The sequence below is a fragment of the Gavia stellata genome, chromosome 3, assembly GCF_030936135.1.
Source record: "Gavia stellata isolate bGavSte3 chromosome 3, bGavSte3.hap2, whole genome shotgun sequence".
In the NCBI taxonomy this organism is placed as follows: domain Eukaryota; kingdom Metazoa; phylum Chordata; class Aves; order Gaviiformes; family Gaviidae; genus Gavia; species Gavia stellata.
This window is the reverse complement of record NC_082596.1, coordinates 58,745,571-58,773,505: the sequence shown is the minus strand read 5'-3', so window position 1 is coordinate 58,773,505 and position 27,935 is coordinate 58,745,571. Positions and strand designations below refer to the sequence as shown.

Below are 27,935 nucleotides of genomic sequence, written 5' to 3'. Positions count from 1 at the left end.
CCGGCCACCGCACCGCACAGGACGGGCGCCGTGGCCAGGGGCAGCAGGGCGGGGCGGGGGTAACCGCCGGCGGCCGGTAGAGCGGCGGAAACGAGGGGAGCGGCTGGGGCACGGCGGGGGGGCGGAGGCCCCTCGGGGGTGGGAGCGAGCAGGTAAAAATGTTCCCCGTGAAACCTCCCAAGCCGGGGGGAGGCTGGGAGCCCGCCGCACGGGGAGGGAACCGGGCCCGGACCCTAGTGAGGAGAGGCGGCCGGGCCGACGGCAGGACTGCCACTGGGGTGCGCGGAGGGGGCCCGGCACTTCAATCCCTTCCCCTTTGCGGTACTGATTAACACCACGCCGTACGCTGATGAGCCATCTGTGCTGAGGCGCGAAGCGGGGCTGGCCTATCCGCAGGGTTACAGGCACTTCTCCGTTACGCGGAGCTACACAGCGACTTCCCTGCAGCTTGGGCGACGGGGCCCTTGCCGAACTCCGCCTGACCTCTGGTTCTGCTAAGCATTTGCGAAGCTGTTTCCTCAGGGGCTTTCTCTTCGCAGCAATCGCAGGGGCTGCCGCGTTCCGCCGCCCGGCGTTTCTGCTTTTGAGATGGCACGCCTTGCCGTCATTTGTTTGTCTGACACGTTCGTGTCTTCGTACTTCTGCTTTTGAAACCCAGCAGCTGAAGGCGGGACGCAGGCAGGCGGGCCGGCATGGGCTGTCCGCCGGCCACCGGCCCTCACCGCGCTGAACCGGGCCGGGGACCCGCCGGCGGCGCAGCGCTGCTGGCGGGAAGCGCTCATTCACTCCCCGAGGTCTGCCCGCGCTTTGTGCGTTTCGGGGACATCGGGGCAACAAACGGCTGTTAACTGCGTTGCGACCCCAGCCCTCTTCCAGTCGGCTGAGCCGCCGCGGAGAACCGCGGCGCAGCCCCCGGCCCCGCCGAGCCCCGGGGCCACCTGGGGACAGCCCCCGCCCCGCCCCGCCCCTTCCTCGCCCCGCCCCGCCCCTTCCTCGCCCCCACCGCCCCGTGACGTCACCCCAGGTGCTTCCCTCCTCCCCGAGGGCGTGGTCTCCGCAGCCCTCGGTGGGCGGAGGCGAGGGCCGCGCATGCGCTTGGCACTGGCGGCAGCGAGATCCGTTGCGAGCGTATGTGCGCGCGCGGCGGCGGGGTGGAGCGCGTTCGCCGCTCCCGTGTGGTGGGCAGCGCGCGAGGGGTCGGGAGCTTGCCGGCCTCCGGACAGGCTCGCGCTCTGGCCGCCGCCATGTCCGCCATCATCGAGCAGGAGTTCCAGGAGATCGATGCCACTAACGACTGGCAGGCGCGTTATCTGGTGAGCGAAGGGGTTGCTCCGGCTCTGCCTCGGCAGGAGGGAGGACGGGGAGAGGGCCGCGAGCCGGCAGCTCGCGTTGCCGGTACGTGCCGCCTCAGCGGGGAGCGGAAGTCGCTGGGCCACGACTCGTTTTCAGGTGCACGCAGCGAAACTGCGGGCAGGCGCTGCGCATGCGCACGGGGGGCGGCCGCCGCTGCTCCCTGGGAGGGGGGTAGTGCGCAGGCGCTTTGCGGCGTGCTGTGCCGCTGCGCCTGCGCGCTGCCCATGGCGAGGGTGCTGGCGGCGCACGGCGCCTGCGCGGGCTCGGAGGCGGCCGGTGCCCCTCAGCCGGGTGCTGGCGGCGGGACGCGGAGGGCAGTGGCGGTTTAGATGCTGAGTGCTTAACCGAGCGGCCTGATCTGAGCCGGGCGAGGGTGCTTTCCCCGCAGTTTCCAGGCAGAGTGGAAAGTTATACCTGATAATATCGATCCGGCCAAGGCTTGCCATCGCCCTTGGGTTCGCGGCCCTGCCACTGAAACCGCAGAGCAGCGGTTCCTCAGGCACCCGCTTACTCTCGTCAGCTGCCTGTTACCGCTGCCTTCACCTGCTTGGCGTCTGCAGGAGGCCTGTTCGGTTCTCTCTCAGAAAATATGCTACTTACCATTTTTCTCTAGAAACAACGAGATTGCTAACTTACAACAATAGCCTTTGGGTCAGTTCCATAGAACAGACTTCATATATAAGCCTATTATACTAGAGCAGTTTTTTGAGCCAGTATGTATTTTACAGTGCTCTTTCATAAATGAGGAAAACCAATCCAAAATGAAAGTTCTCTTTACTAACTTTAAGTTGTGCTTTTTCTTTGTTAAATTAGCAGTGTATTTGATTTATGTGTATTTCAAATACATTATCTCTAGACATTTATTATGAAACTGAACTGTGGTTTGAATTTAACGGGGAATAGCAGAAATAAACTGGGTTAAGTTAATGAGAAGTGTAAGGGAAGAATTCTGCAACCAGTGTTTTTTTTCATGAGGTAGAAAAGTACACACACATTACATCTGCTATATCCAGACTGAACAAGTTAGCTTTCCCAAGTAGTTTTAATATTACTTAGTTGTACTTGGAGAAGTAAACTGAAGATAAAATTGTATGTTAAGCTCTGCTAAACTTTGTATACAGATTTCGTAATTTTACTTCAGCTATGCTGTAAAATATTTTTTAGTAGTTTTTTGTATTAGAATTTTATGTTTCCCTGATTTTCTAGAATTTGCAAACTCAGGATTTTTTCAGGGTACTTAATGCATTTCTTTTATATTAAAACCAGAGAATACAGATCTCCTTAAAAATATAAAGAGAAAATAGCAAATTATGTTTTTAAACAGCACAGACTTGTAGAAAATACTGTAATTGCTGACTACTTGTTTTTACATCGAGTTTTTTTTTAGGAAGGTATTTTCCTATGATAATGTTGTATAAGAAACATACATACTTGCCCTGAGAAGTGTAAGTCTCCCTGAAGAAAAAAAAGTTCGGTATTAGGATTATTTTATTCTTCTTGCTGAGACCAGTTTTGCATATTTTCCTTTCAGTTCCAAGAATTTGCCAAGACTTGTGGTAAAATGCTGTGAAGCTTATTTATGCTGACTCCCAGAGCTCCTATCCAATCTGAATTAATGACTGAATAAATAACACAGATTTTTCACCTTCTTTTTTCAATGCAAGTTTTTCTTGTGTAATATGCCTTCTGTTATATCTGGCATCTGGTTTGTTTCTCTGGTTCTTGATGGCTGGATCATATGTGGGGAAACCTGATTTTTAAAATTAGTCATTAAACTTCCTTAGGTTTAGTTCTTTTTAGCACACACACACCCCCATCACTGTAGTAGTGTTTCTAGTGTTTTAATGTGTTTCTAGCTGTTTTAATATTTCTTGACCAACTTACAGGTCTGTTTCTGTGCACAGATTATGCTTGTGCTTTTAAAAACAAGATACGTTGCATCCTGTTATGAGGTAATACAAAATTTACATTTCATGGTAACTGGGTTGTGAATGCCTGCCAGATGCATTTATTCAACGTGCATGTGGTTGCTCCCAAAGCTTGTAAGCCATATAAAGTAGAGGAGAAGAGAAGTTCCAGTGTCCTGTATCAAAATAAAAAAAAATTATTGTCTAATTGTATAAAAATCTCTTGATCTAATACATAGAGCATCGGTGCTTGACAGTTGCTGCTCCACATTGTAGTTTAGGTTCTTTACAGCTTGGCACTGCATTTAAGTCATGTCACGCACCAGATGCTAAAAAGTGGAGCTTCCTTATATATGTTAGATTTCCAGTGAAGTCCTTTTTGGCTGTGTTCGTTGCCTGGGAATATATAGACTATTTAGGGATTTTGAGAAGACAAAGAAGATAGTGGAAACCTAGAGAAGATCAAAGAATGCTGAGTTGTAAAGAGACGTTTAAATGCTCTTTGGGACATAATGATCACATGTAGCAACACCATCTAAAACAAAAGGGGAATTAAAAATAAAATACTGTTAATTCTGTATCATACCACATGTCTGCTGAGGTGGCATCAGTACGGAGATATAAAGGGAGAGTTCATTTCCTGGGAGGCTGCTCGTCAATAGCACTTGAGCTGTGTTTTCAGTTGTCTACATAAGGTAAATGTGTACATCTTAGTGAAGTTGTGGAAAAGATACACGCAGAGGCAAAAACTTAATAAAATGGAACATTCAGAGTTTGTGAACAGTATGCTCCTTAAAATAGTGTGTAAATGAGTATGTTTTAATATCTTCCACGTGCAGATTATTGAAAAGATTTTAATAATGCCTGGGGAGAAGCAGGGTGTCATTACACATTGGTATTTGTGAGTCTAGAATTGTTCCTTCATATTGGGTCATGTTCAACTACTACAGCTGTATGGGTTGGACCATCAAACCACCAAGAATCTTGTGGCTGTTAACAGCAGCCATAAAATCATTAACTAGTTCAGTTACCTTTGTGGGGATTTCTGCTGCCAGTTGGTCTAAAGGAGCTAGCTTTAGTTAGCTGTTAGTTCTAGCTGCCTGAGTCTCTTATTACGGTGGGAGATAACGTGCAAGTCTGAGGTAAACTGTAAGTGTAATAAATATCTGTGTTTTTTTCCCCTTTGTTCCTGCTAGATCAGCTGCTTACCAAATTGCGCTTATGTTAGTTTGGTGGTGTTAGCCAAGTGTGGGAAGACCTAAATGGCAACAGCTTGGCCAAGAATGAGACCTTTTTTGAGTGAAAATAACACTACACTAGGTGTAGTAAAGGTTGGTTTAAAAATGTTAATAATTAATAACCTTGATTAATAAATAAGCTTGAAAGTCTTACAATAGGATGTATAGAACACTAACCTTAATCAGCGTACGGGCTATAAATAAATTGCATTTTTTGTCTTTTAAAGGAAATTCGACATAAATCCAGTGACTACCCTCATAGAGTTGCAAAATATCCAGAAAACAGAAATCGAAACAGATACAGAGATGTTAGTCCGTGTAAGTATCTTTTCTGTAATTATTGCAGTAAAATTTCTAGACTTTTTACTTACCGAGTTTACTTTTAAACACTGTAGCTAATAAATAATGGTCATTGTAGGTTTTGTATTTTGTTTATTTCTGAAGGCATGTATCCTATGATAAATGTGTTTTTCGTAACACATACACAAATGTGTATAACAGAAGGGATAAAAGTCTGCTGATTAAACTCGTGCTGAATTGTGAATGAGAGGTGATTGCAAGTCATGGTTATTAGTATATAGGTAAATGTTTGTGAGCTACAAAGTAATATTTTAAAGATTTTTTTTCATAAGGAAATTATTTGTTTAATATTGCTTTATCTGTCATTAAAAAAAACAAGATCTGCTGAGCACAGAAATTAAGTTAATAAGCCTTGACTAACACAAACAGTTTCCTTTTGGGCTAAGTGATTCTGCACATTTATAAGATTGTGTGGATAAATGATACTGGATTTCTACTGTTGCTTTAAAAAATACTTGAGATTTTGTTATTTTTGTCTGTTTGGAAGAATGTATGCATAAAGTTGTTTTTTCATTTTCTTAATGTGAGTAGATACGGTATGGAGTGCTTGGTATTTTACTAACTGCCATAAAATGGTCTTCATGATATAACAATCCTGTATCTCAGCTGAAGACAGCTTTTTTTCTTACCAGCTTCTTTGCTGCTTTTTTCAACAGCATTTACTTTAGAAACTGTAATCTGAAATCGCTATTAAAAGACATGTGAGCAAAAGATTACCAATATGTAGTTATAGCTGGAGAAAGCTATCTGAAATCACTTTCGAAAGGAGTAGGAAAAAAAATTTAGTACAGCCTTAATTTTTCTACAAAATAATGAAGGTGGAAAAGGTTAAATGTTTGTGTGTTCTTTAGTATGAAGTTTCCCAGAGCACCAAAGGCTCATAAAACCTTCTTGTTACTAGATCTAGAATTTTTGAAGGGTTGCTGGTGTATTGGGGCTTTTTGTTTGAGAACCTAATCTGAATTCCTATTGTAAGATTTGGAGAAGTGCTGAACTCCTTGTTTCCAATTGAAAGTTGTGGTAAAAGCATGTGCATAGCGCTTCTCAAAAGTACACGGAAAAGGTCTCAGATTAAGTCATGCTGGTCAGATGCAACGCTGCGTGCTGCTCAGCAGACTGCTGCCAGAATGCTAACTTGCACAGTGTATTTGCACCAAATGGATCCAGACTAGCTTAATGCTCAATCTCAATACTGCACTCTGATGAAACTGAATTTAGAGTTCGGTGCACAGCCTCTTTGCTGTGTCTGCATGGCATTCTCCAGTATGGTCTACCTGAGAAACATACAGCTCTGAAGAAGATCCCTCAAGTTAGTCAAGGCTTACTAACTTCCAGTGTATGCTCAGCAAAGGGAGATAGGCCTCTGCTGGACCTTTGTTGATCTGTGCACAGGTACTTACACTGTCTCAGGTCTGCTGTCCTGTTACAGCACAGCATTAGCATCTTACTGGTGATAAAGTAGATCATGTTTTATTCACTGTTTCATATCTAAATTGGGATTGGGGTTGTAAGAAGCGAAGGCAGGAAATTTGATTTGAACCCATGAGACCCAAGTTCTGTTCCTGGGTCCAATACCTATACAAATTCTGTGGCAGAAGCTGTATTCATGTATTTACCATTTCCCCCATCCATGGATTTAATTTTTTAGGCACTACTGCAAAGAGAATGGCAGCTTACCTTCAATGTATTTGTGGTTTTTCTTTCTTTTTAGAAAGAGTGTTCCTAAAATAAATAAATAAACATACATTGTGTTATTTAAGTAGCATCTAATAATGCCTGCAATAATATCTTTGAGGTGTGACTTGTATTCCTCTCCTGTAGTTTTTTGGAGCTCAAAATTTTCCTTAATCATGGCATGCCTGTTATAATAGTGAAGAGCACCAATCACCTCTGCCTTGGTCATGGCAAAGTCTGCTTCTGAAATGCTCTTTTAGTCACGAGGAAATTAATTATGTGATTGTATTAATCCCTGGACCCTGTGCAAAACCAGAGAGACAGTTAGATAAAATCTTGTCTTGAAGTAGTGGTTGGGCTCAGGAAAGGGTTAGAGTCATTACATGCTAGTTGATATGAAGTATAACATGATGACTGAACTAAGATGGCAAACTTTGAGGTATGTCTCAGTTCTTAGCATTTCTGAAAGAAAGAAGGTTTGAATTGGGCCACCAAGATAGCCTGCAGAACTTGGCACTAGGAGCAAGGCTGTATGAGAAGAACAGAGCAAAACACTGTGTTTGAACTAATTTCTGTTGAATTTTACATCTGTGTGTTTTCAAATATGACTCGTAATTGGTTTTGTAACAATGGTGAGAGCTGGGAGGAGAAAGAGACCTGGAAGGGAATATATGATAAATAACATTCCAAGATAGCAGTACCTAAATTTCAAAGCAGCTGGGGTAATAGCTGTGCAGTTTGGTCACTGTGGTGAACACATCTAATCATGGCGCATGTATGCAAGGAACTGGCATTGCAGAAATGCAAGATGACTCAGTCTTACACGATCTTAACATCTCGGTCCTTCACTTAACAAATTTTACTGCTCTTTAATGGTGTTTAAATCAAAAACAGGTGATAATACTAATATTCTCTGATAGTCGAAGGCCTTCAGAACTAGCAGTTAAAGTCTTAAGATCTAGCTACTTAAATATTTTGTAAGACAGAAGACGTAATTTGATGAAAATGTTCTATTTCTCCGTAGCAGTGAGAAAATGGTTTGTTAATCCAGGCAGCGGCCAAGCCAGTCTAAAGTCTGAGGTGGTATGTCTGCAAGAGGAAATGCAAAGATTATTTTGTTTTATGGAAAAGATGTCAATTACAAGTGCAGGGAAAAAGTGCTCTGGGTTGGCTTGCCTCATTTCAACCATAATACGCAGGACATGGATGCTGAAACCAGTTTGTGTCTGTTACTTACATTTCTAGGTAAAAGTTGATTTCTGTTAGCTGGAAAGGCTAATCATCTTTGCCCACTACAGCTGAGTTTCACATTGTCTTCAGTTTCATAAATATTTTTGTTAGTGTTCAGTTTTGTTGGCTAAAGAGCTATGGTGTGTATAAGTTTGGTTGGGTAAAAGCCCTCAAGAGTTACTGCCTAGCCAAACAAAATAGCAGTCTAGCAGTTTGGTATTAGTCTAGAATAGGGAGAGGAATATTTTGGCTATGTAGTAGTATTGAAACAGGAAGTTAATTTGAAATAGGTTTGGTTTGACAGCCAGTCATTTCCTGACAGATGAAACCATTTCTCAGAAAACATTTTTAAGAGGAAAATAACTTGTGAGGTTATTATTCTTTATTCGTAACTTCAATGAAATTCTAAGATTTCTGTTATTCCTTTCCTTCTAAATCTTATCCTTAGTTGATATCAGAGAAGTCTAGTGTCTCAGATTGACTGTAAACAGCTTTAGAGATCTGCTTACTGTGTTCCCAGATTTAGAGGCAAGAAGGAAATCCCCTCGGCAAAATTGGCAGGATTTTTTTTTTCTTTTGCTTTTGGAGGGTAGATGGGGGTTTACACAGTTTTATCTTTAGCCTTCCTTTGTAATGTGTGTAGCCTAATTTCTTAGGTCATCTGAACGTTTTTGCCTGGTAGATCATGTTGCTGTTGGAGAGTCTTGAGAGGTAGTGATTTCTCTTGTTTTCTTCCCATGGCCGTTAGTAGACCCTGTGTTGGACCTTTCAACCAGAGGCTTACAGTTGTCATAGAGTATATACCAGGGAGGGGGGAATGTGAAGAATATTGTGCTTTACAGGGAACAGAGTTGGAGCTGATGTGGATGGTTTTGCACATAGTGCTGATTAATTATCGCTGCAAAAATGTTCCCTTTCTGTCCGGTGTTTTGAGTGTATGTGCTGAGAACAGGGAGATGATCTGTCCAAAATAAGCCTACTGCACTTCTTGTTGCCAATATTAGAAGCTGACATTGATGATTTTTATAATGTTACCTAATGATTCTCTGAAACATCTTGTTACCAGAAACATGGTATAAATAAACTCAACATGCTGCTTTTGGAGATACTTCTTTCTTTGGGGTTGGGGAAGAGGAGAATTTTATAGCACATACTGATTTCAGTTTTACTGTATCTTAATTTTCTTTTTTCACAGTCCTGCTTAAAAGTGTAAGGATCCTGTGCAGTAGTTATGCATATATTTCAGTACGAATACATTTCGGTTATGAGCTAGGCCATGATTGATATGATGGCATTCATTGTGTACAACCAGTGACAGGGTGGGGAAAAGTCACTGCCTTTCCTTTGCCTTAGGCTACCTTTGAGACTTGAGTCTAGTGATAGAGTATTGTAATTTGAATAATTTAGCAGCTCAGATAGGCTAGGTTTAGATTAGTGAAATGAATAGGATTTCCTCGTAGGTGGGAAAGGGTCAGACTGGGTCATTGGGATGGCTTATGGCTACATGTTTTATTTATTTCTTTAATCCACTAAGTAGCGTTTCACCTCCTTTGTTGTTAATGGCTCTATATTTGGGGAGCCAGAGACATCTCTTGGATAAAAGATAATTTTAAAGTTATACAGTGGTTTCACTTCTAGAAACAAAGTTGTTTTCAAATAAAAACCTTTCATTAACCAACTGCAAGAACTGTATGATGTAAAATACCAAACGTTTTGTATCCTGGTTTTAACTGGATGTGTAATTTTCTTTTTTAGCAGGGAGTGGGCAAATTGATGTGTAATGTGAAGTCTTGGCCTTTTTTGAGACACAGGGAGTGTTGTCAGTGATATCAGTGGGACAGGGTTTCACTTGAAGTAGGTAATAAGAGTTTGCTTATCTCTGACAGGCTGGTTCTGGGAGTAGTTTTCTTAGTGCAGGAGCCAGAATGAGAAGCATTTTTAAGGTTTCCACTTCCTTTTCGGGCTGCATCGTTTGTTGAAATAGGGAATTAGCACTTCAGAAAATGACTATTATATTTTAGCTGTTGTGGGCATGGCAACATTTAAGATAAGTATTTAAGATAAGATTTAAGATAGGTTTATCTTTCTAGGTTTATCATTCATATAAATCTAAAGTACTTTGTAACTGGAAATTATTTACATATGGGAAATATGTTACAGCTAACTCTCTGTCAAAAGTTGGCTTGCTTCATTTAATTCAGAAGAGCGAGCCAAGGCTTTAATGAGGTTTCTAGGTCATTGCGTCCTTTAGGAACCTTTTCCCTTGAAAGAAGGGAAATCAATATATGCCAGCGGCTTTCTTTGTCCTGTGGAGTATATGCCACTGTATTTGTAGGATCAGCTCTGTTTTAGTTGGGGAGGAGGAGGGAGGCTGTCTGTGCATAGAATTAGTTCTTAAAGGGGCTTTTAAAAAACACCTTCAGAATTTTATTTGTCGTGTTTACAAAGCATAATTTATAAGAAGGAAAAAATGTGTGTAAAGATTACAGTAGGAAACCTCATTAGGGCCTCGGCAGTTATCTCCTACTGGCAGCAATACAGCAGCTGCTGCTGGGTGATTAAACTGTTAACAGTGCTTGCTTACGTCATCTTTCCGAGAACACTAGTACCGGTATGTGTGATTTACTATAACAAGATCTTAAGTTTTTCCTGTTGGCAAATGACATGTAATATTTACAAAGGTCTTGGTTTCTCTCCAGTAGAAACATTTCAGATAAAGTGATAGCTGAAAGGAAAAAGTAACACTTTACTATCCAGACAAAATAATACAAGGAGATATATTTTACTTTTAAATGCACATGTGTCTTAATTCTACTGTGTCTTGGCTTTGATAATATATTTTTCTTCATAGACATCTATCATGAATTGTTTTAAGACTCCTGAAAGTCAAGATGGTGTTGCCTTATAGCTGGAATGCCAATGAAAACAGACTAAACCACTAACTTTCTCATACTTTTGTATTAAAAATAGTTTTTCAGTGTATTTCTGTTCTCTGCACATTTGTATGTGCCTGCATATAAAAGCAAGCAGCTAAAGGAGGTAGGATGACAACCCCAAATCTCAGTCCTTCAAAAAAAAAAAAAAAAGTAGTAATTTACTGTCAACTTCTTTCCTTGAATCCAGCAAGATCCTCTTTGAGAGTTGCCAATAGCACATAGATGAATAGTATAACAGCAGATCAAGACCTGGTCAATGCATTTCTGCCAGGTTTCCAAACATATGGAAAGTATTTATAGAATCATATGAGTAGACCATAGAACAAGAGTCTAATTCAGTAACTATTTTTTTATTCCCATCATATTTTTGCCTATCTGGGGTCATATTAATGAATTTCTTAGTGCAGTATGAATTTCTTGTGCAGTATAGACTGGCTGTGGTATAGGGAATTAATCTGAGTTCCCCTATCATAGCTGCACTGAATGCGATGCTTGGTAGTTGCTCATGGCAAAACTCATGGATTTTGTGCGTTTCTCAAGATGTTTGTCAAAAGGAGGTTAGCCTTTTGGTGTGGGGAAGGGAGAGGGAAAAGTGGGCTGACATTTTAATGGCAGCTGTGCCATCCGTCTGCACCCAGAATGAGTTTTGTGGGTTAGACCAGGTGAACGTAGGTTGAAAACTGGCATTGCACTGTAATTCACTCTCAGCTCTGTCAGTTTCTTTATGTAATCTCTTCCACCTCTTCCTGAAAGGTGTTGAAGTCTCTTAAATTCATTTTAGTTTGCTATTTTTTATTTACTCTTCTCATAAACAGTCTGTCTAGGCAGTTGAGCTTCAGGTTTGCAGTCAGTTGGATCTCATTTCCTGGCAGGCAGTTGTGTACAAATTTTAAACTAAAAATGCTGTTTATTTAATACAGTTCTAATAAATGGCTGAAGGATTACTTAATGTGAACAAGTCTGATTGCCTAAATGTATCAGATTTATCACCCTCTAGGAGACTAAAAGGTTCTAGGAACAGCCACTAGTGACTTTTTGTTATGCAGTGTTTTAGTATGGCAGTCTGATAATCTTTCTTAATTAATGTTAGAACTTTAAACAGTCCTTTGCTTGCTTCTGCCATAAATAGGGGAATCTTCTGTATTGCCTGTGTAACCATGAGAGACTGAAACTGTGTAATTAGATTAGGCTTCATTTAATTGGAAGATTTGTTAAATAGGTACATTTTTGCATGTGCCCCTTTAGTATTTTTAATTTGTATAGTATTAAACAATAAAATACAGGGAAAATGAAATTTATCGAAGCTTGGTTTGAATTAGTGCAAGTAGATCTTTATAATTTTTTTAGTTGTGTGAGTTTAACTTTATGATTCTACCTCAGCCTATGAAGCTTCACCAAAAATCTTGGAATTCTGAACTTAAAGGAAACCATATAGTGGAGTGATCTGATGTGATAGGACAGAGCGCTGCCTGGTGTGGGTTCTGGTGCTGTTGTATTAAGGAAACACAACTGTTGAGGGATGGCTGCAAGCATCTTTTGGCATGTGAGGGAGGGTTGTGTTGTTTTGGTTGTTTTTTGAAGAAAACTGGGTATTCCAGTTTTCTAGGCAGCTTCTATTAATGGTTCCCTGAAATTACTTTGATGGTGTGGTGGGTTGACCCTGGCTAGATGCCAGGTGACCAGCAAAGCCGCTCTACCACTCCCCTCCTCAGCTGAACAGGGGAGAGAAAATATAATGGAAGGCTTGTGGGTCGAGGTAAGGAATGGGAGAGATCATCCACCAATTACCATCACAAGCAAAACAGACTTGACATGGGGAAATTAGTTTAATTTATGAGCAAACAAATCAGAGTAGGATAATGAGAAATAAAACCAAACCTTAAAAACACCTTCATCCAACACCCACCCCCCCCCCCCCCCCCCCCCCTTCTTCCCAGGCTCAACTTCCTTCCCAAATTCTCTACCTCCTTGCCTGCTATTGGCACAGGGGGACGGGGAATGGGGGTTGCGGTCAGTTCATCACAAGTTGTCTCTGCTGCCTCTTCTTCCTCACACTCTTCCCCTGCTCCAGCATGGAGTCCCTCCCACAGGAGACAGTCCTCCACAAACTTCTCCAACGTGGGTCCTTCCCACGGGCTGCAGTTCTTCACGAACTGCTCCAGCATGGGTCCTTTCCATGGGGTGCAGTCCTTCAGGAACAGACGGCTCCAGCGTGGGTCCCTCACGGGGTCACAAGTCCTGCCAGCAAACCTGCTCCAGCGTGGGCTCCTCTCTCCACAGGGCCACAGGTCCTGCCAGGAGGCTGCTCTAGTGTGGGCTTCCCACAGGGTCACAGCCTCCTTCGGGCATCCACCTGCTCTGGCATGGGGTCCTCTGTGGGCTGCAGGTGGATATCTGCTCCACTGTGGACCTCCATGGGCTGCAGGGGAACAACCTGCCTCACCATGGTCTTTACCATGGGCTGCAGGGGAATCTCTGCTCTGGCACCTGGAGCACTTCCTCCCCCTCCTTCTTCACTAACCTTGGGGTCTGCAGAGTTGTTTCTCTCAGGTGTTCTCACTCCTTTCTCTGGCTGCTGTTGTACAGGTTCCCCCCGCCCCGCTTCTTAAATATGTTATCCCAGAGGCGCTACCACTGTTGCTGATGGGCTTGGCCTTGGCCAGCGGCAGGTCTGTCTTGGAGCCGGCTGGCATTAGTTTTATTAGGCTAGGGGAAGCTTCTAGCAGCTTCTCACAGAAGCCAACCCTGTAGCCCCCCACTACCAAAGCCTTGCTACCCGATACAGATGGAATGCTGAGGGGAGAATCAGACAGGCAGTTACCAAAGTTACATGAGAAATTAGTTTCACCTATATTTGTAGTTTGCCATTTGGTTAGTGCTGCCCAATTTATTTCTAATTGCTTGTTAGACCTAAACTTGCCTGTTAGTATTCATCAAGATGGATGCATCATTAATTCCTAATTTTCTTTGAATTTTAGATGATCATAGTCGTGTAAAACTGCAGAACACCGAGAATGACTATATCAATGCAAGCCTAGTGGTCATAGAAGAAGCCCAGAGATACTATATTTTAACACAGGTAAGTAGTACCAATTACTAGGTTATTACAGGGATTGAGAATCTGAGGGAGGGGGATTTGTACAGTTGTAATTTGTATTTGGATAGTTCCTTGTCTCTGTGATTATATAAATCTACTAACTGCCTGTTTGATCTAGTTGTAACACATTATTTTATATTTTAAGAAAAAGCTAAAGGGAATATTTAAGTATGAATAGTTCACTGCATGTAAAGCTTTTCAAATATTTCTTACTCTTCTTTTCAGTTCTTTTGGAAATAGGTTGAAACAATACTTTTACCCCTTATTTCATCTTGTACCTTCTGAGCCTGTCTGCAGTAGCTTTTCTTCTAACAGCACAATAGTATTGATGCTCAAGCTGAAACATACCTTTCCCGAGTTCTTATTGTTTTGTTGGTTGGTTTTTGTTTTTTTTAAAAATAACTTTTAAGTACTGGAACGACCTGTGCAGTGTGGTTACTTTCTTGCCTGTCATTTTTATCATTCTATTAATAATTTGTTTAAACTTTCCAGAGGAAGACTTTTTCCAGTTTCACACAGTAAACTATTAACTGTATTCAAACACTGCTTTGCCTATACGTTCTCCCACGCATTTTTTCTTTACTACACAGGGTCCACTACCTAATACGTGTTGTCATTTTTGGCTAATGGTATGGCAACAACAAACCAAAGCAGTTGTCATGCTGAACAGGATTGTTGAAAAAGAATCAGTAAGTAATATTAGGCCTAAAGTTGTAAAGTAAGCCACATACTTTTAATACAGTTGAACAATGTTTGATTGGTATGTTAAAAGAACTAACAGACTTTCTCACTGGTGTACAGCAGAACATGTATTTAGTATAGTGTGAAAGTGATGGAGCTAAGACACAAAATTCAGTTTGGTGAAAACAGCAGCTAATAAATGTACATCCAGAAAGGTGAAAGTAACATCCTGAGAAAGGAGGATGTACAGATAGACATGAGATGGAGTAGAAGCGGTGTAAGATGCTCTAGAATAAAATGGAAGGTAGGAAACAAGTTTGAATTGAAGTATCTTTAGATTATTTCTTCTAAATCTAACAGTATATGTGTTATATAGTAATCTTAACTGTTTCACAGAATCATTAAGGTTGGAAAAGACCTGTAAGATCAAGTCCAACCATCAATCCAACACCACCATGCCCATATGAACATGCCCACTGTTACAAACTATTGTTTGTAACAATGAAGACAAGCTGCCTGCCCAGCAATTGTCGAACTGGTCTAGTTATTTTTGATTCTTTACAGCTGGTGGTATATGTGCAGAAAACACAAATCTTCTGTTATCATGTAGTTTTTCTGCTAATGTGCCTAAAACCACTGTGGATTTTAGTTATAAATGCATGTCATTTGAGGTTTACAGGTTTTTTTTTTTCAGAGTAGTTTTGTTAGTGAAAAAGACTTGACTAGTCCATTACGAAGTCACTTATTTTCTTAAACAGAAATTTTCCTACAGAAAGTTTGAGTGCAGGGAAAGAGCAGTAAAGGATAAGGGGCAGTTTTGCATTGATTTGTTAGTTCATTCTTTTATTTCACTAGAATCTTCCAGTGTTCAGCAAGCCTTGGGAAAACCGGATGTGTTACATCAGTTACGTAAATGTCCAGACGTGCACCTCAGAAATGGAGGGAGGAAATGTTGAAATAGCTGAGTAAAGATCTCTGTTCACTGTAGAGAACTAGAGGGGGGAGAGTGAGAAGGGTTAAGGTATGTCTCAAAACCTGCAATGAAAGAAAGCATCAACAGATAAAGCGGGAATGCATAATAGCCATTGAAACAGTTGTTGCAATTTGGCTGTAAACATTATGGACTTGAGAATTCCTCAAACTGGGAGCAGATACTTGATTCTACTATGTAGAATAATGGGGTCTCAGAATCTGCTCATGCAAAGCCCAAGATGCTAGGATACTTAACCAGATTTTTCTTTTTTTTCTTCTTCTTTTTCTTCTTTAAAAAAAAAAAATTTAGGTGAAATGTGCACAATACTGGCCAACAAAAGAAGAGGAAGTTATGACGTTCAGTGAAACAGGTTTCCGTGTGAGGCTAGTATCTGAAGACGTCAAATCCTATTACACAGTACATCTACTGCAATTAGAAAATATCAATGTAAGCTTTTCTCAGTCTGTATAGCTCGTACTTCTGGGCTTAAGTATATAATGAAAACCATATAGCATATTGTCACTACAGGTTTGATTGAGCTTTTACACTGAAAATTTTAATGCACTTCTGATAATGTTGAAGATGTATGTGTGGCATATAAGCAAGTGAGTTAGACTTGAATTAATCTATACATTAAAAGAGATAACAGTTTCAATCTTTTTATAGTTTCCATTTGGCAGTACCTTAACATGCTGAATTGTAATTGATGGTAGCGGTGATTCTAAGAGGAGCTGTAAGAAATACCCTAAAAGGAGGAACCTAGGAGTTGAAATTTTTGATTTCTTTTGAATATCAGAAATTGGACTCAGTAATTACTGTTTTTTAATGGAACTTTAGTTTTCCATATAATTCAGTCCAGCCATCTAAGTTTTTGGGGGGAGGGGTGATTACCTCCTGTAGATAGGTAACTTTATCTCCTCTTGCTTACCTCCCCTTTTGCTTCACAGGACCAACCATCCTTTTCTCTTAAAAATTAAGCACTTTGACAATTTAATCAAGTTAAGCTCAAAAAAATTGTTCCTGGCCTGAGCTTGGGTTGGAATTTGCTGCTTCTGTTTCAGAGCTGAAGACAGGATTGAAGAGCTTGTCTGTTTGTTCCAGCTATGTCTTGTAAGATAATCTCTCTCTCCCTATAAACCTTGCCTTATATTAAATGAAAGTGCTAGTATGGCAAGTTTTATTGAAGGTTGTCTTGTCAGTGGATTTAGGAAAGCGTGAAGATGTTCCTTTGCATATTGTTTTATACAACTAAACATTGATATATTTGGTCAAAATTATTTGAATTTATAGTAACTATTAATGGTACCTTGAGATAACGTTTGTGAATTTGAAACCTCCCTCACGAGATCAACATGATAAAACTTGGCATGTTGTTCCTTGGTCTATTTAATGTAAGAAGAGCTTTATGAAATTCTGTCCTACTGACCTGAAGAATTTCTATTTAGTTGTTTGTTTATTGACAGCAAAGGTGAAGAAAAGAGTAGTAGTGCTTGCAAGCTAGTGCCTGAGAAAGAATAACTTTCCTTTTTGGAAAACTGAGGCAAGTTTTCTTAACTACTGAAAAGGCTTCTTTGTGGAATTGTCTGGCTAATGTGGGCCCCTAATCTTAAACTTCCTATTTTCAAAGGATGCAATTTTCACGATGTGTGTGTGTTTGGACGTGGCATTAGCTGGAAAATGCAGAAATCCCTTGAGGAGCAGCACAACGTGTACTATAGTAGACTTTTGAGTTGGAGCTATTGAGCACTTACATTTCTGGGTTTGCTTTGCAGTGGTAATGCAGGCCCATAAGCACTGTACAAAGTCATGTAACTCAATTTCACAAATACTTAGCAAACTTACTGTATTGAATTTTTATTTTAATGCCTTAGCACTCCTGTAAGGCTCCACAAATATTAACTCCAAAGAATATTTTTTATATAAAACAGCTACAAGAAGTAGAACATACTTGGTTACTCAAACAGAAAAACTACATAGTTTCTAGAATAACACTGCGAATGTTACGTTAGCCTTCCATAAGAATTTGATAATTATACCATAAAACTTGTGGGAACTGAGTATTCATAGTAACTTGAAACGTGATCTTAACTATGTTTATGGAAGTTACTGCGGAGGGGACTGGTAGAGGCAGAGTAGTAAGACACTTAGTCGCTTGTTGCCTGGAATATAAGACAACTCACAAACAAAATATACTCTGAGTTCCAAGAACACTTAAGAAATTTTAGTATCTCCTTGAAAACAGAACTAGAATTGTCTTTATAATACAACCCTTCTGAACTCAAGTAAATTTGTGTTACTGCAACAAATCTCTCTAATACATAAGAAAAATAGATATGTATGAAGAGTAAAGTGCTTGTTTAATGTTCTTACCAATGAAACAACCTCTGAATATTTGGTTGTTTTTGTTGGTGGTGTTTCTGTTTTCTTTTTTTAAAGAGCAGTTAGAAGTAGAGATGGGGTTTGGGGAGGTGGGCAATGTTTGTTTTTTAGGATTAGATCAAGGCATTTGGCAGTTTGGTTTCTTTGTATCTGTTCTAGGCAAACATTTGTTTTTGCTGTTGTGGCTAGTGTAGTCCAATAAAGCTTTGGAGGGGAGATGTGTTTATTGGTATCTTTCCAAAAGTTTTGAAAAAATTTCTAATGTGCTTTGTCTTGCTGGTGCTTATTGCAGCATTTCCTTATTTTTGCCTGACCCAGTCTGCATTTTAGAATATAGAAATTTGAAGCTGCCTTTTCACCATGGTTTGTTGTGTATCCTCCATCATTTTGTTGCTGTCAATTGTCAGCTCTTCGAAAAGTTGACTGCTGCTTTCTGCTGTAATTGCTCAGGTTCAGAACTCTCCTTGAGAGACTGACTGTGAAGGCTTCCACAAACTCTTGCCTTGGTTGGAAAATAAGAGTAAGGGAAAATACTGTGCTCATGTTAAGAAGTCATAATCACTTATGTGTGAAGCTATTGCATGTATGTGATTTGACGTAAAGTCTCCCAGTATACTGGAGAAGTGATAGTTAGGCGTTTATGAGAGCCTTTTGCTAAATCTGTAAAATAACCTTACTGGATGGGGTTGCTAAGTTTTGTGACGATATTATGGGAGAATTGTTAGCTATTGACCGCTAACTTCTGGAAGACTCCACCTGGTGTTGAATATGTATTTTTATGTTATTCTTTATTGCTGCTTTTAGCTTTCCTTGTCACAAGTATAAGTACTGGTCTTTAGAGAAAGAAAACCTTTGTTTTCAGTAATTTCTGATGTGGCAACCCAGATAGCTTGGAGAAAGATAGTGTGACACATAATGAATGCCTATGAGCAAAACACCACAATGTTGGTACTGGGGAATTCAGGGAAGCTATGGGAGGGCAAATGAGCGTCAGTACTTGGGGGAAACCAGGGATTGACTGGGTGAGAAAATGGAGCAATGGAAAGGAGTTGAAATTGCTGGAGGAACCTTGATGAGTGTATCTCAGACTGGGTTCCTAGAAATAAGAATAAAGCAGCTGAAAGAGAGGTTTGCAAATAAAATATTTGCTGGAGGAGAAAGGACTAGAAGAAATTAACTAGATTTGATGTGACACTGGTGGTATGATACTTTAGAGTAAGGACCATTAATAAACCCTAAGTGGAATCTTGAGTCCTCTGCAAATAGCAAATACTTGGAAAAACCCATTAGGAAAATGGATTCTCAGCTTAGTACCAAGCCTCTGTGTGTGGCCATTGCTGTCAGATTAAGGTGACACAAGACTGCTTGATTGCCCTCACTATCGGATCCTCTGGATGAACCAGGAAGAGTTAGTATAGTTCAAGAAGGTAAGATTTGCTTGGTTGCTAGTTTACAATGTCCAAAATTTTAAACATACTGAGAAGATATTTTGTTTGTGGAGGCAAGCAATCTAATGGCAGGCAGCGTTCTGGGATCTAGTGGTATCTTTGTATACAGATGTGTATATGTAATTCCTATAGTGTTTTGAAGGGATTTCTGAAACATGGCATACACTTGCTTTTAAACTTGTGAGGTGTGCTCGTATCACTTTGTCAAACTGCAACAGGGATTAATTTTGGTCTTCATGACCACAGAAATAAGACTGAGGTGTTAGTAAAGGTATTGGTGCCTAACAGGAAAGGAGAACCCAGACTCACTTGAATGTCAAGTGTTTTGCAGATTCAGTGGGCATAGCTATTAACATGTTGACTTACAGGATATGCACTAGTTATTAAAAAAACACCCAGAATGTTTGTGAGGATTATTTGGCCCTGTTATCCTCATTGCCACTTCTATGTGCATTTTGAAAACCATTTTACCAAGCATTAGAATGAACAAATAGAAGAGGCTGTGGTAAAAGTTGATTCGAGATTTTGAATTTCAGTGCTTAGAAATATTGCCCTTACAGCATGCCTCCTCATTTTTATATGATCAAATTAGTCATTAATGCACTTTAAGGCATAATCGTTAACTACAGAACCACTATGAGGTTGTAGGTGTATTTTATGCCTTCATCTGTCAGACCATTTCAGTAGCCTTTAAACTATGAAACAAAGGCTTTTATAGGAGTGTGTGAAATTTCACAGACCAGCGTTTTTCTGTCTTCACCTGTTTTACTTGACACTGAAGGCATCAAATTCCTTTGAGTATTTTGGTAGTATTTTATTCATGTTCATACTCTCAGGTGACTGAACAACCTAAAGTTACTCTAAGATTTTTGTACCCTTTTGCTTTGAGTGATTGGACAGTCACTGTAAAAACGTTATGTATGACAGGGCTTGTTTTGATGAAAGTTAGTCTAATGACATTATATTATTTTTCTGCTCAAGTCCTTGTGTGGATGTCTGCTTGTAACCTGGAGCATGGCTTGTGGTTTCACTACGCTGTTAGCGTTGCCAGCAGTCAGTGGAGAACTGTGCAGTGTGGAAGTAGCTTTCTGAGTTTATCAGTTTTAGCTGTGTTGGTTATTTACTGAAAGTATATCCTAGTAGTTTGTGAAACTTCCGCTAGAAATGTTTGACTCATTTTCATAGAATCGTAGAATGGTTTGGGTTGGAAGGGGCCTTAAAGATCATCTAGTTGCAACCCCCCTGCCATGGGCAGGGACACCTTCCACTAGACCAGGTTGCTCAAAGCCCCATCCAACCTGGCCTTGAACACTGCCAGGGCTCCAGTGACAGGGGCAGTGCTTTAAGAAAGGGTGGTATGGGTATTCACATAAAGACAGTATTTCAGCTGTACAGCTTGACTGCCAAGCACCACTTGAAAGAGCCATTCTGTTTAAGAGAGAAAATGTGAGAGGTTTGAAATACTCAAATGGGATTTGGCTGTACGATTAGAAACTGCAAGTTCAAGGAAGACCAGCCTGTTCCTGTGCTCTGAAGTGGGACTCATGGAGAAAGATGAAGAGACTAGGTATTTTTAAAATGAGCTGAAGAGATGGAAAATTGGGGGATGGATAAAGCCTTCGTGCAGTCTGGGAAGGGAGAAAAAAGTAATTCTGTGGGTTAGAGCTGGATGAGGTGTACAACAGCACTGATTAATTTTTTCTTTAGAAATACCTATTTTCAGATTACTGTATGAACAGGGTGACACTTGGCCATGTGCTTGAAGCACTACTGATTATTTTTTTTTTAGGAGGAGGATGCGTAGTGCTTGTTACGGTATGGGATTTGGGGGAGGAAAAAAAAAAACCCACAACCTACAGAGCACCTTTTGTTTTCTATAGATAAGGGCATTTTTTGCCTTCTTAAGGTATAAGGGAGGCTTTCATCTGGAATGCTATTTAAGAATCTTGAGGGGGAGAGTATCAATTACCACTACAAAGGATCATCTAGATTCACAAGAAACAACTTCAACATTTGCTTTACCTAGTATATATATTTAGCTCATTTCTCTAGTTTTCCTCTTAATTTTGTTTGTAAATTGATGAGTTATTTTTCTGAGCAATAGAGGAAATTGCTTAACAGTGTTATTGTCTTTAAAATTCCAGATTTCTTATAAAAAATGTATCTCCTTCATGATTTTTAAACAAATGGGCCATTTCAGTTGATTAGTGAATTAACTCACTAGCTGAAAAACTAGGTACAGAAGACCAGTAAGAAGATCTCAGTTGAAAATGCAAACTTTTTTTTTTAATGCTTTACTTCAGTCAAATAAGAAAGGGAAATCCCAGTGTATTTAAACAATTTAGGCCTTGGTAGATTTTTTCCCCCCCCCCCTTTGAAATCTTACTGTGTACTCGTTTTCCCAATATGATGGATCAGACTCTGTTGTCCTTGTTGAGCTCTTAGGCAAAAGACAAAATATTCCTGAAAGACAACTTTGCATTTGAGAGTGACTTGAGTCATGTTAATATCCACTGTTTTCTGTGAAAGTATTGGCAGTCAGGCGTTGAAATCAGAAGACAAAATGGGAGAGTATTTTTGTTACTGTGGTAACCATGAACTGGATTATTTTAGTTTCACAAAGGAGTTTCATAAGTTGTCCCTCATAGGAAGTGGAAACAGAATAAGCAGGAGGTGAATGGTAGAATTTATTTTAATTTCATAGCTATATTTTACTGTTGCTGAAAAAGAAAAATAGCTTTTCTGGAATACATTGATACTGAAAATCTTCTTGTATTCCAAATTTGTGGAGGTTTATCTAAGTTTCAGTGTATGTGGAAAATAAGATTAAATGGAGGGATGATAAAAATAACTGAACCTTTCTAAAATTCCTGAGCTCCATCAGTGATCAAGTTGTCTCAAAATCACTGTAGCAATAAAAGAAGGGAGGCAAGGAGTAGCATTTAACAGCAGGTCTGAAGTGAGTTCCATAAAGATACAATCGAAATTTATCAAAGCTTTTCAGATATATATATACACACACACACACACACTTTCTTGCTGTCATTTCTATACTGGCAGTTAGTTGGTCATGTTAAGAGAGGAGCTGCATGGTTCTGAAATAACTGCATGATTTTGGAATCCTTCTTTCTTACTTACAAAGAATTAATAAGTTCAGCAGAAGTCTTACTAGACATTCTGCTATATGGGTCCTTCTAGGCCTTTTGCATAAAGCTTCCTGCTCCTCTCAGTAGTGTGGTTAGTGTAAAGGAGATGCTAATACCTCCTGATACTAAAACTTGCTCTGAGCAAGAGTGGAGAGTGCTTACAATGCTGATGGGTGGTTTTTTTCAGTCCTGTTAACGCTAGCAGTCTAATAACTGCTGTCAGCCATTAAGCTGCATTAATGGTAGAAAAAGAAGAATATTTGGGGGCAAGTAGTAAAGCAAACTAAATATAATACTAGAAGTTTGAGAAGAAGAAAAAAAAATTGTATGGTAATAATTGCAAACTTGGATGAAAAACTGCTTCAGGTTGCACTGTTGGTTGTCATCCAACTTGAAGCAAGTTATTGGATTGTTTGTCTAAATGGGAGGTTTTAAAATAGAAAATAGCTATTGATTTAGATTGGGAAAATGTGTGCTAACTAAACAAAAGTAGAATACTTTCTAGTTGTATTGTTTATTTGTTTTCATTTCTAGAGTGGTGAGTCCAGGATGATCTTTCATTTTCATTATACTACATGGCCAGACTTTGGAGTTCCTGAATCCCCAGCTTCATTCCTGAACTTCCTGTTTAAAGTCAGAGAGTCTGGTTCACTAAGTCCTGAACACGGACCTGCAGTAGTTCACTGCAGTGCGGGTATAGGACGTTCCGGCACATTTTCATTAGTAGACACTTGTCTTGTTCTGGTAAGTGTTTGGTCATTTTCTCTGTCACACCTTTCCTTCTCCTGACACCCTGCCTGTCTTCCCAGTATGGACTTTTTGGTCAGAAGGCTTTAAAAGCTTTTAAGTTAATGACATGCCAGTGAAAACTTTAATTAAGACATTGTACTTTTTTTTTCTTCACGTATTTCGACAGTTTAAAAACACAACTCTTGAAACACATTTACAAATCCTCCTTGAAGTAGTTTACACATTTTCAAAGCTTCCTGAAAAGTAAATATTTTATATAAGATATGCTTAAAAAAGATAGAGATTGTTTTTTTTAATACGACCTTACAGTTAGGCTTGTGAAATATATATTGAGACAACTGAATATATAAATCTTTTTCCTCTAAACATGGAATATCTTGCAGATCTGACAGGCCACTTTTCTTGATGTTGCAGAAAATTGGTATCTGATCTAGGATGACAACTTGGGTGTGCCCCTGGGTCTCCTGCAGTGTGTAATGGAGGATGGTGCAGAATTAGCCTAGCTGTGCAGCTCTCTGGGAGGTGGGGCTTGGTAGCCAGTTGCAATGCCACATGAATGAGTAGATTTTTTGCTTACTCAGTGAACTGCATCATCTATAATTGCTCATGACTTGAGTGAACTTTAAATGTTAAATAATATTTAAAATCTCTTTAAATTTTTGTTGGATTTTAAAGTTCAGACAGACTTTTTCTCTTTGGCTGCACTTGGTAATAGTGAGAAGTAGAGCACAGGGTTAGGTGAAATAGGATTTCATTTAAATTATGACACTTCTGATTTTGGTTAGGTTCTTTCAATTTTTTTTTTATTTTCGGGGGGGTCTGCATTTTGAAAAACGTAGGTGTACATTTTGATGCAAGTATGCTTTAATATTAGACGAATTAAAGTGAACATTGCAAGAAGTGCAGATATGTGGTTAAAAACACCCCGTGAATGTAGCATGGGGACAAGTGTGTGCATTGCTTGGATTAGGGATTCTGCTTTAAATAAGGAAACTTCTGCCGCTTTCAGTCATTCCAAATTGCTGTTCCATTCAGGAGCAGTAGTAAATACTGCTTTATGGTTTTGATTCTTACAGTCGTATTTCAAAGTACAAATACATGCCTGAATAAAATCAAGCATATCTAAATTTCTTAATTTTAAGACTCGGTATTAAGGTACTGATTTATTTGGTTAATACATGATCATTGATTTGTCCATAATAAGCTTTCATTAGATGCTTAACTTTTTCCTTGTAAAAACAATTTGGAAATCATTTGAGATGTTAATTTCATATATAACTAATGAAAACATAATATGAAGAAATTGGTTTTTAGATGGAATTTTATGGCTCATTTTTACTTATAATTATTTTTTATGTTGTCTGTCATTACCAGTAGCAATGACGCTTTTGATGTACCTTTCTTTACAGCTGGAGAAAAAAGACCCATTTTCTGTAGATATTAAGAAGGTATTACTGGATATGAGAAAATATCGAATGGGACTTATTCAGACTCCTGATCAACTAAGATTTTCATATATGGCTGTAATAGAAGGAGCAAAATTTATAATGGGGGATTCAACGATACAGGTAAATGTTTAGCTCTGTGTATTTAAACATAAACAGTAGACTGCTAACAGTAGTTAAGAATGAGCTCTGAACTATTTTAAAACATGAAACTTTATGGTATTTAAATAATTTGCCTTTTCAGTAGGTGCCTGGAAGGTATTAGAGGGTATCTGATCAGCGCCTTCTATCAGCAAAACTTTGAATCCTATGTATTTGTTCCATCTTAGATAAAATATAAAAATAACTTGTCTGGACTAATGTTAAAAAAAAAAAAGGTTAAATCGATATCTTCAATACAGAAAAGCAAAAGTAATGCTCAGTATCACTTTGAAAAGATAGCAAGGATCTTTTTAGGATTTCTTGATCTTTGCTATATATTCTTCTACCAATAAAGCTGCCTGATGCTACAGGTCAAGTTTATTAGTAAGTTGCCTTTTTTTTTTTCTTCATATCCTTTTAAAATTTGTGTTACAGTTAGTAGAATCTAGCTGAATATCATGAGTTTTGGGGTAAACAGACTACCAGATCTCACTATTTTATCAGTGTGGCTTGCAGATATAACAGTACCTACAGCTATTTTAAATGGCTGGGGCTAGGTGGGAGGGAGGACTGGGAGGAGAGGTTGCGAAACAGACTTAATTCTGCTTTCATATGCTAGGGCTTTTTTATTTTGTTGATCTCTTAAAATCATGAACAAAGCAAATAAACATATTTCCTCTTTTCTGTGGTTCTGGTAGTTGTCAGATTCTTCTCTTTGACAAATGTTTCTTGACTTGCTATGTAAATAAATAATTCTGCACAACTACTAATCAACACCTAGGTAATGTGCTGCTAGTTTGACACCTGTGCCATATGCCTAGAACACTGTATGAGTCATCCTAACACTAACAGTAATTTAGCCTCTTTTCTGGTAGCTGTTCCTGGTGGTATGAGGGTATTCTTCTCTCTAATTTTTCTGCCTTGTTTTTTAAAAAGCCACACTCCAAACTGTGAGCAGCTCTGGTTCCCATACTTACCCATCTAGATAATGGGATTTCTCATTTCTGGATACGAGGGAGCATTGTCAACTCAGAATACTGCTTGTCATTTATTAGTTAGTCAGTTACTGAGTATTGTCAGTTATTAAGAGAATACCTAAGAAGGCACACTTCTCATTTGTTCTTCTTTTTCTTTTTCTTGTTATGATTGTTCAGATGGTCTTTCTTAAACCAGTGTTTTCTGCAGTACAGGCAGTTGTCCTGGTGCTTTTCTCTTTAGGTCGCAGGGTCATGTGCAGAAAATGAATTGGCAATACTTAATAGGAATAGTTCTCCTTTCAAGGTCAGCTAGATCATATTTTTCCCCCATAGGGAACAGTTGTACTGTCCGGAGTGTGAGAGGTGTTTTACTTCTCTCTGCTACTGATGGGGAGGGCTTGAAGTCATTGAAAGCTTCTCTAATACATTACCCAAATGTTCATCTCTGACATCGCCATGGGTTTTGGAAGTCAGTAAACTGTGCAGACAAACACAAGGTACACTTGAACCTTTACTTGCTTACACCTAGCAGCTGCAACTGCAACACTTGTATGGGGGGGTGAGGAGTCTCTTCCCTTCATTTTAGCATGGATGGGATTTCCACCTGTGACTGGAAGGAAGGATCATACACTTGCCTAGGCTGCTCTGAAGCCCTGCAGAGAGAGGCATGTGGTTGGTGTGCCACTGCATGGTGCTGTAGTATAACTAGGAAGCACTATATAAAATGGGTGAGGTGGAACGAGATTGAAGACTTAATCTCTATAAAATTCCTTCCTAATAAGGATAAGTTAATATTGCTTCAACAACATAGTAGAATAACTTACTATCACTCTTTCAGAAAAATCTGTCTAAATGAGTGGTTTCTGGAAAACAAATTTGTGGCTTTGAAAGGACAAAGAAGGTTGAATTCCTTAGATCCATAGATGTGTTTTGCAGACAGAGTACAAACATATTATAATTCTGTACTGAAACTTGTGAATGCAAAAACTGTATCTGACATTCACCTGATTCTGTCAACTGAACATCTTAACATGCCTTTCCATTGTCTCCATTCATTCTAAGAGGCAATACAGGCCCTAAGTCTTAGCTCCCCTACATAGGCATTTTGGTTATAATTTTAAGGAAAATTGTATTTCTCAAATCAAACTTTGTCACTTGTTTCTTCCAGACATAATTTCACAAGACGCAGTGTAGTACTTCAGTTCACGAGATATGTTTTTGTTGTTCTTTTTTGTAAAATTGCAGGTACTGTTGTAAAATGGCAAAGGTAATTTAGCAACACAATCCCCCTTGTCTGTCTGCTCCAAGTTGTACATTATTTTACCAGTCCTGCCATTCACGTAGTCTTGTCATAGAGTAGAGGGAGATGGAAAGTGCTGGGCAGTGCAGGACTATACAAGACAAGTTGCTTCTTCATTGTGGAGCTACTGTGGACAGTACAAACCCCGAAATTGGTGGCCTTATACCTTCACAGTAGCATCATCCTGGAGAAATAAAAGAAGGGATCATTGCTGGAGAAAGATGCATCTTCGCCTAACCTTATTTCTTCATCTAGCTTTTTGTTTTTCCCCTTGATGTAGCAGTTCCTTCAATCTACTTCTGTGACTGTTCTGTTGGAAGACATCTTGGGCAAAGAGGGCCTTCAGTATTAGGGGAATGTTTGAAATATGTTCTCCTTGTTTGCAGAAACGGTGGAAGGAGCTCTCTAAGGAGGACCAAGCGCCAAGTTCTGAGCAGTCTCCTCCACACCCAACCAAAATAACCACAGAGAAGTACAACGGGAACAGCATAGTCCTGGAGAACAAAGATCAAATGGAGAAAATAAATACTGACCTGTCCACTAAAGTTCAAGATATCACAGACGGAAACATTGAAAGGTAGGCAAGATGAAGAAACCATTTAGAAGGCAGAAACACGCTCTTAAAAGGCTGAATTATTGTATGCTTTTCTTACCATAAGATAACTTCAAGATCTGTCTTTAGTAGAGGGGAAAGGACAGCTGGTATTTGACTGTCTTGTTTAATTATTTTTAAAATACAACTTCAGTTATTCCTTGTGATAAAGTTTAATTATTCAGAGGTCAAGAGAAGAAAACCAAATGTCTCTGAAGCAGCCAAACCTCATGCTTGAAAGCATTTTCCTGCAGACTGTCTGTGAACTCTATTGTGCAGGGTGAATTAGGTCCTAAAAGTGCCCAACA

At 39.7% G+C, this 27,935-nt stretch overlaps 1 protein-coding gene across 2 annotated transcripts in view; it reads left to right on the top strand.

Moving 5' to 3' along the window:
- Positions 1–1,235: 1,235 nt before the first annotated feature.
- PTPN2 (protein tyrosine phosphatase non-receptor type 2) overlaps positions 1,236–27,935 on the top strand; it is a 34,832-nt gene continuing 8,132 nt past the window's right edge. For both annotated transcript variants that reach the window (XM_059836383.1, XM_059836382.1), the window contains exons 1-8: positions 1,236–1,313; positions 4,726–4,816; positions 13,677–13,777; positions 14,386–14,484; positions 15,759–15,896; positions 22,957–23,166; positions 24,582–24,740; positions 27,422–27,612. In XM_059836383.1, the coding sequence (XP_059692366.1) occupies positions 1,245–1,313; positions 4,726–4,816; positions 13,677–13,777; positions 14,386–14,484; positions 15,759–15,896; positions 22,957–23,166; positions 24,582–24,740; positions 27,422–27,612 (1,058 nt within the window). In that variant the 5' untranslated portion in view covers positions 1,236–1,244. The remainder of the gene's footprint in view (positions 1,314–4,725; positions 4,817–13,676; positions 13,778–14,385; positions 14,485–15,758; positions 15,897–22,956; positions 23,167–24,581; positions 24,741–27,421; positions 27,613–27,935) is intronic.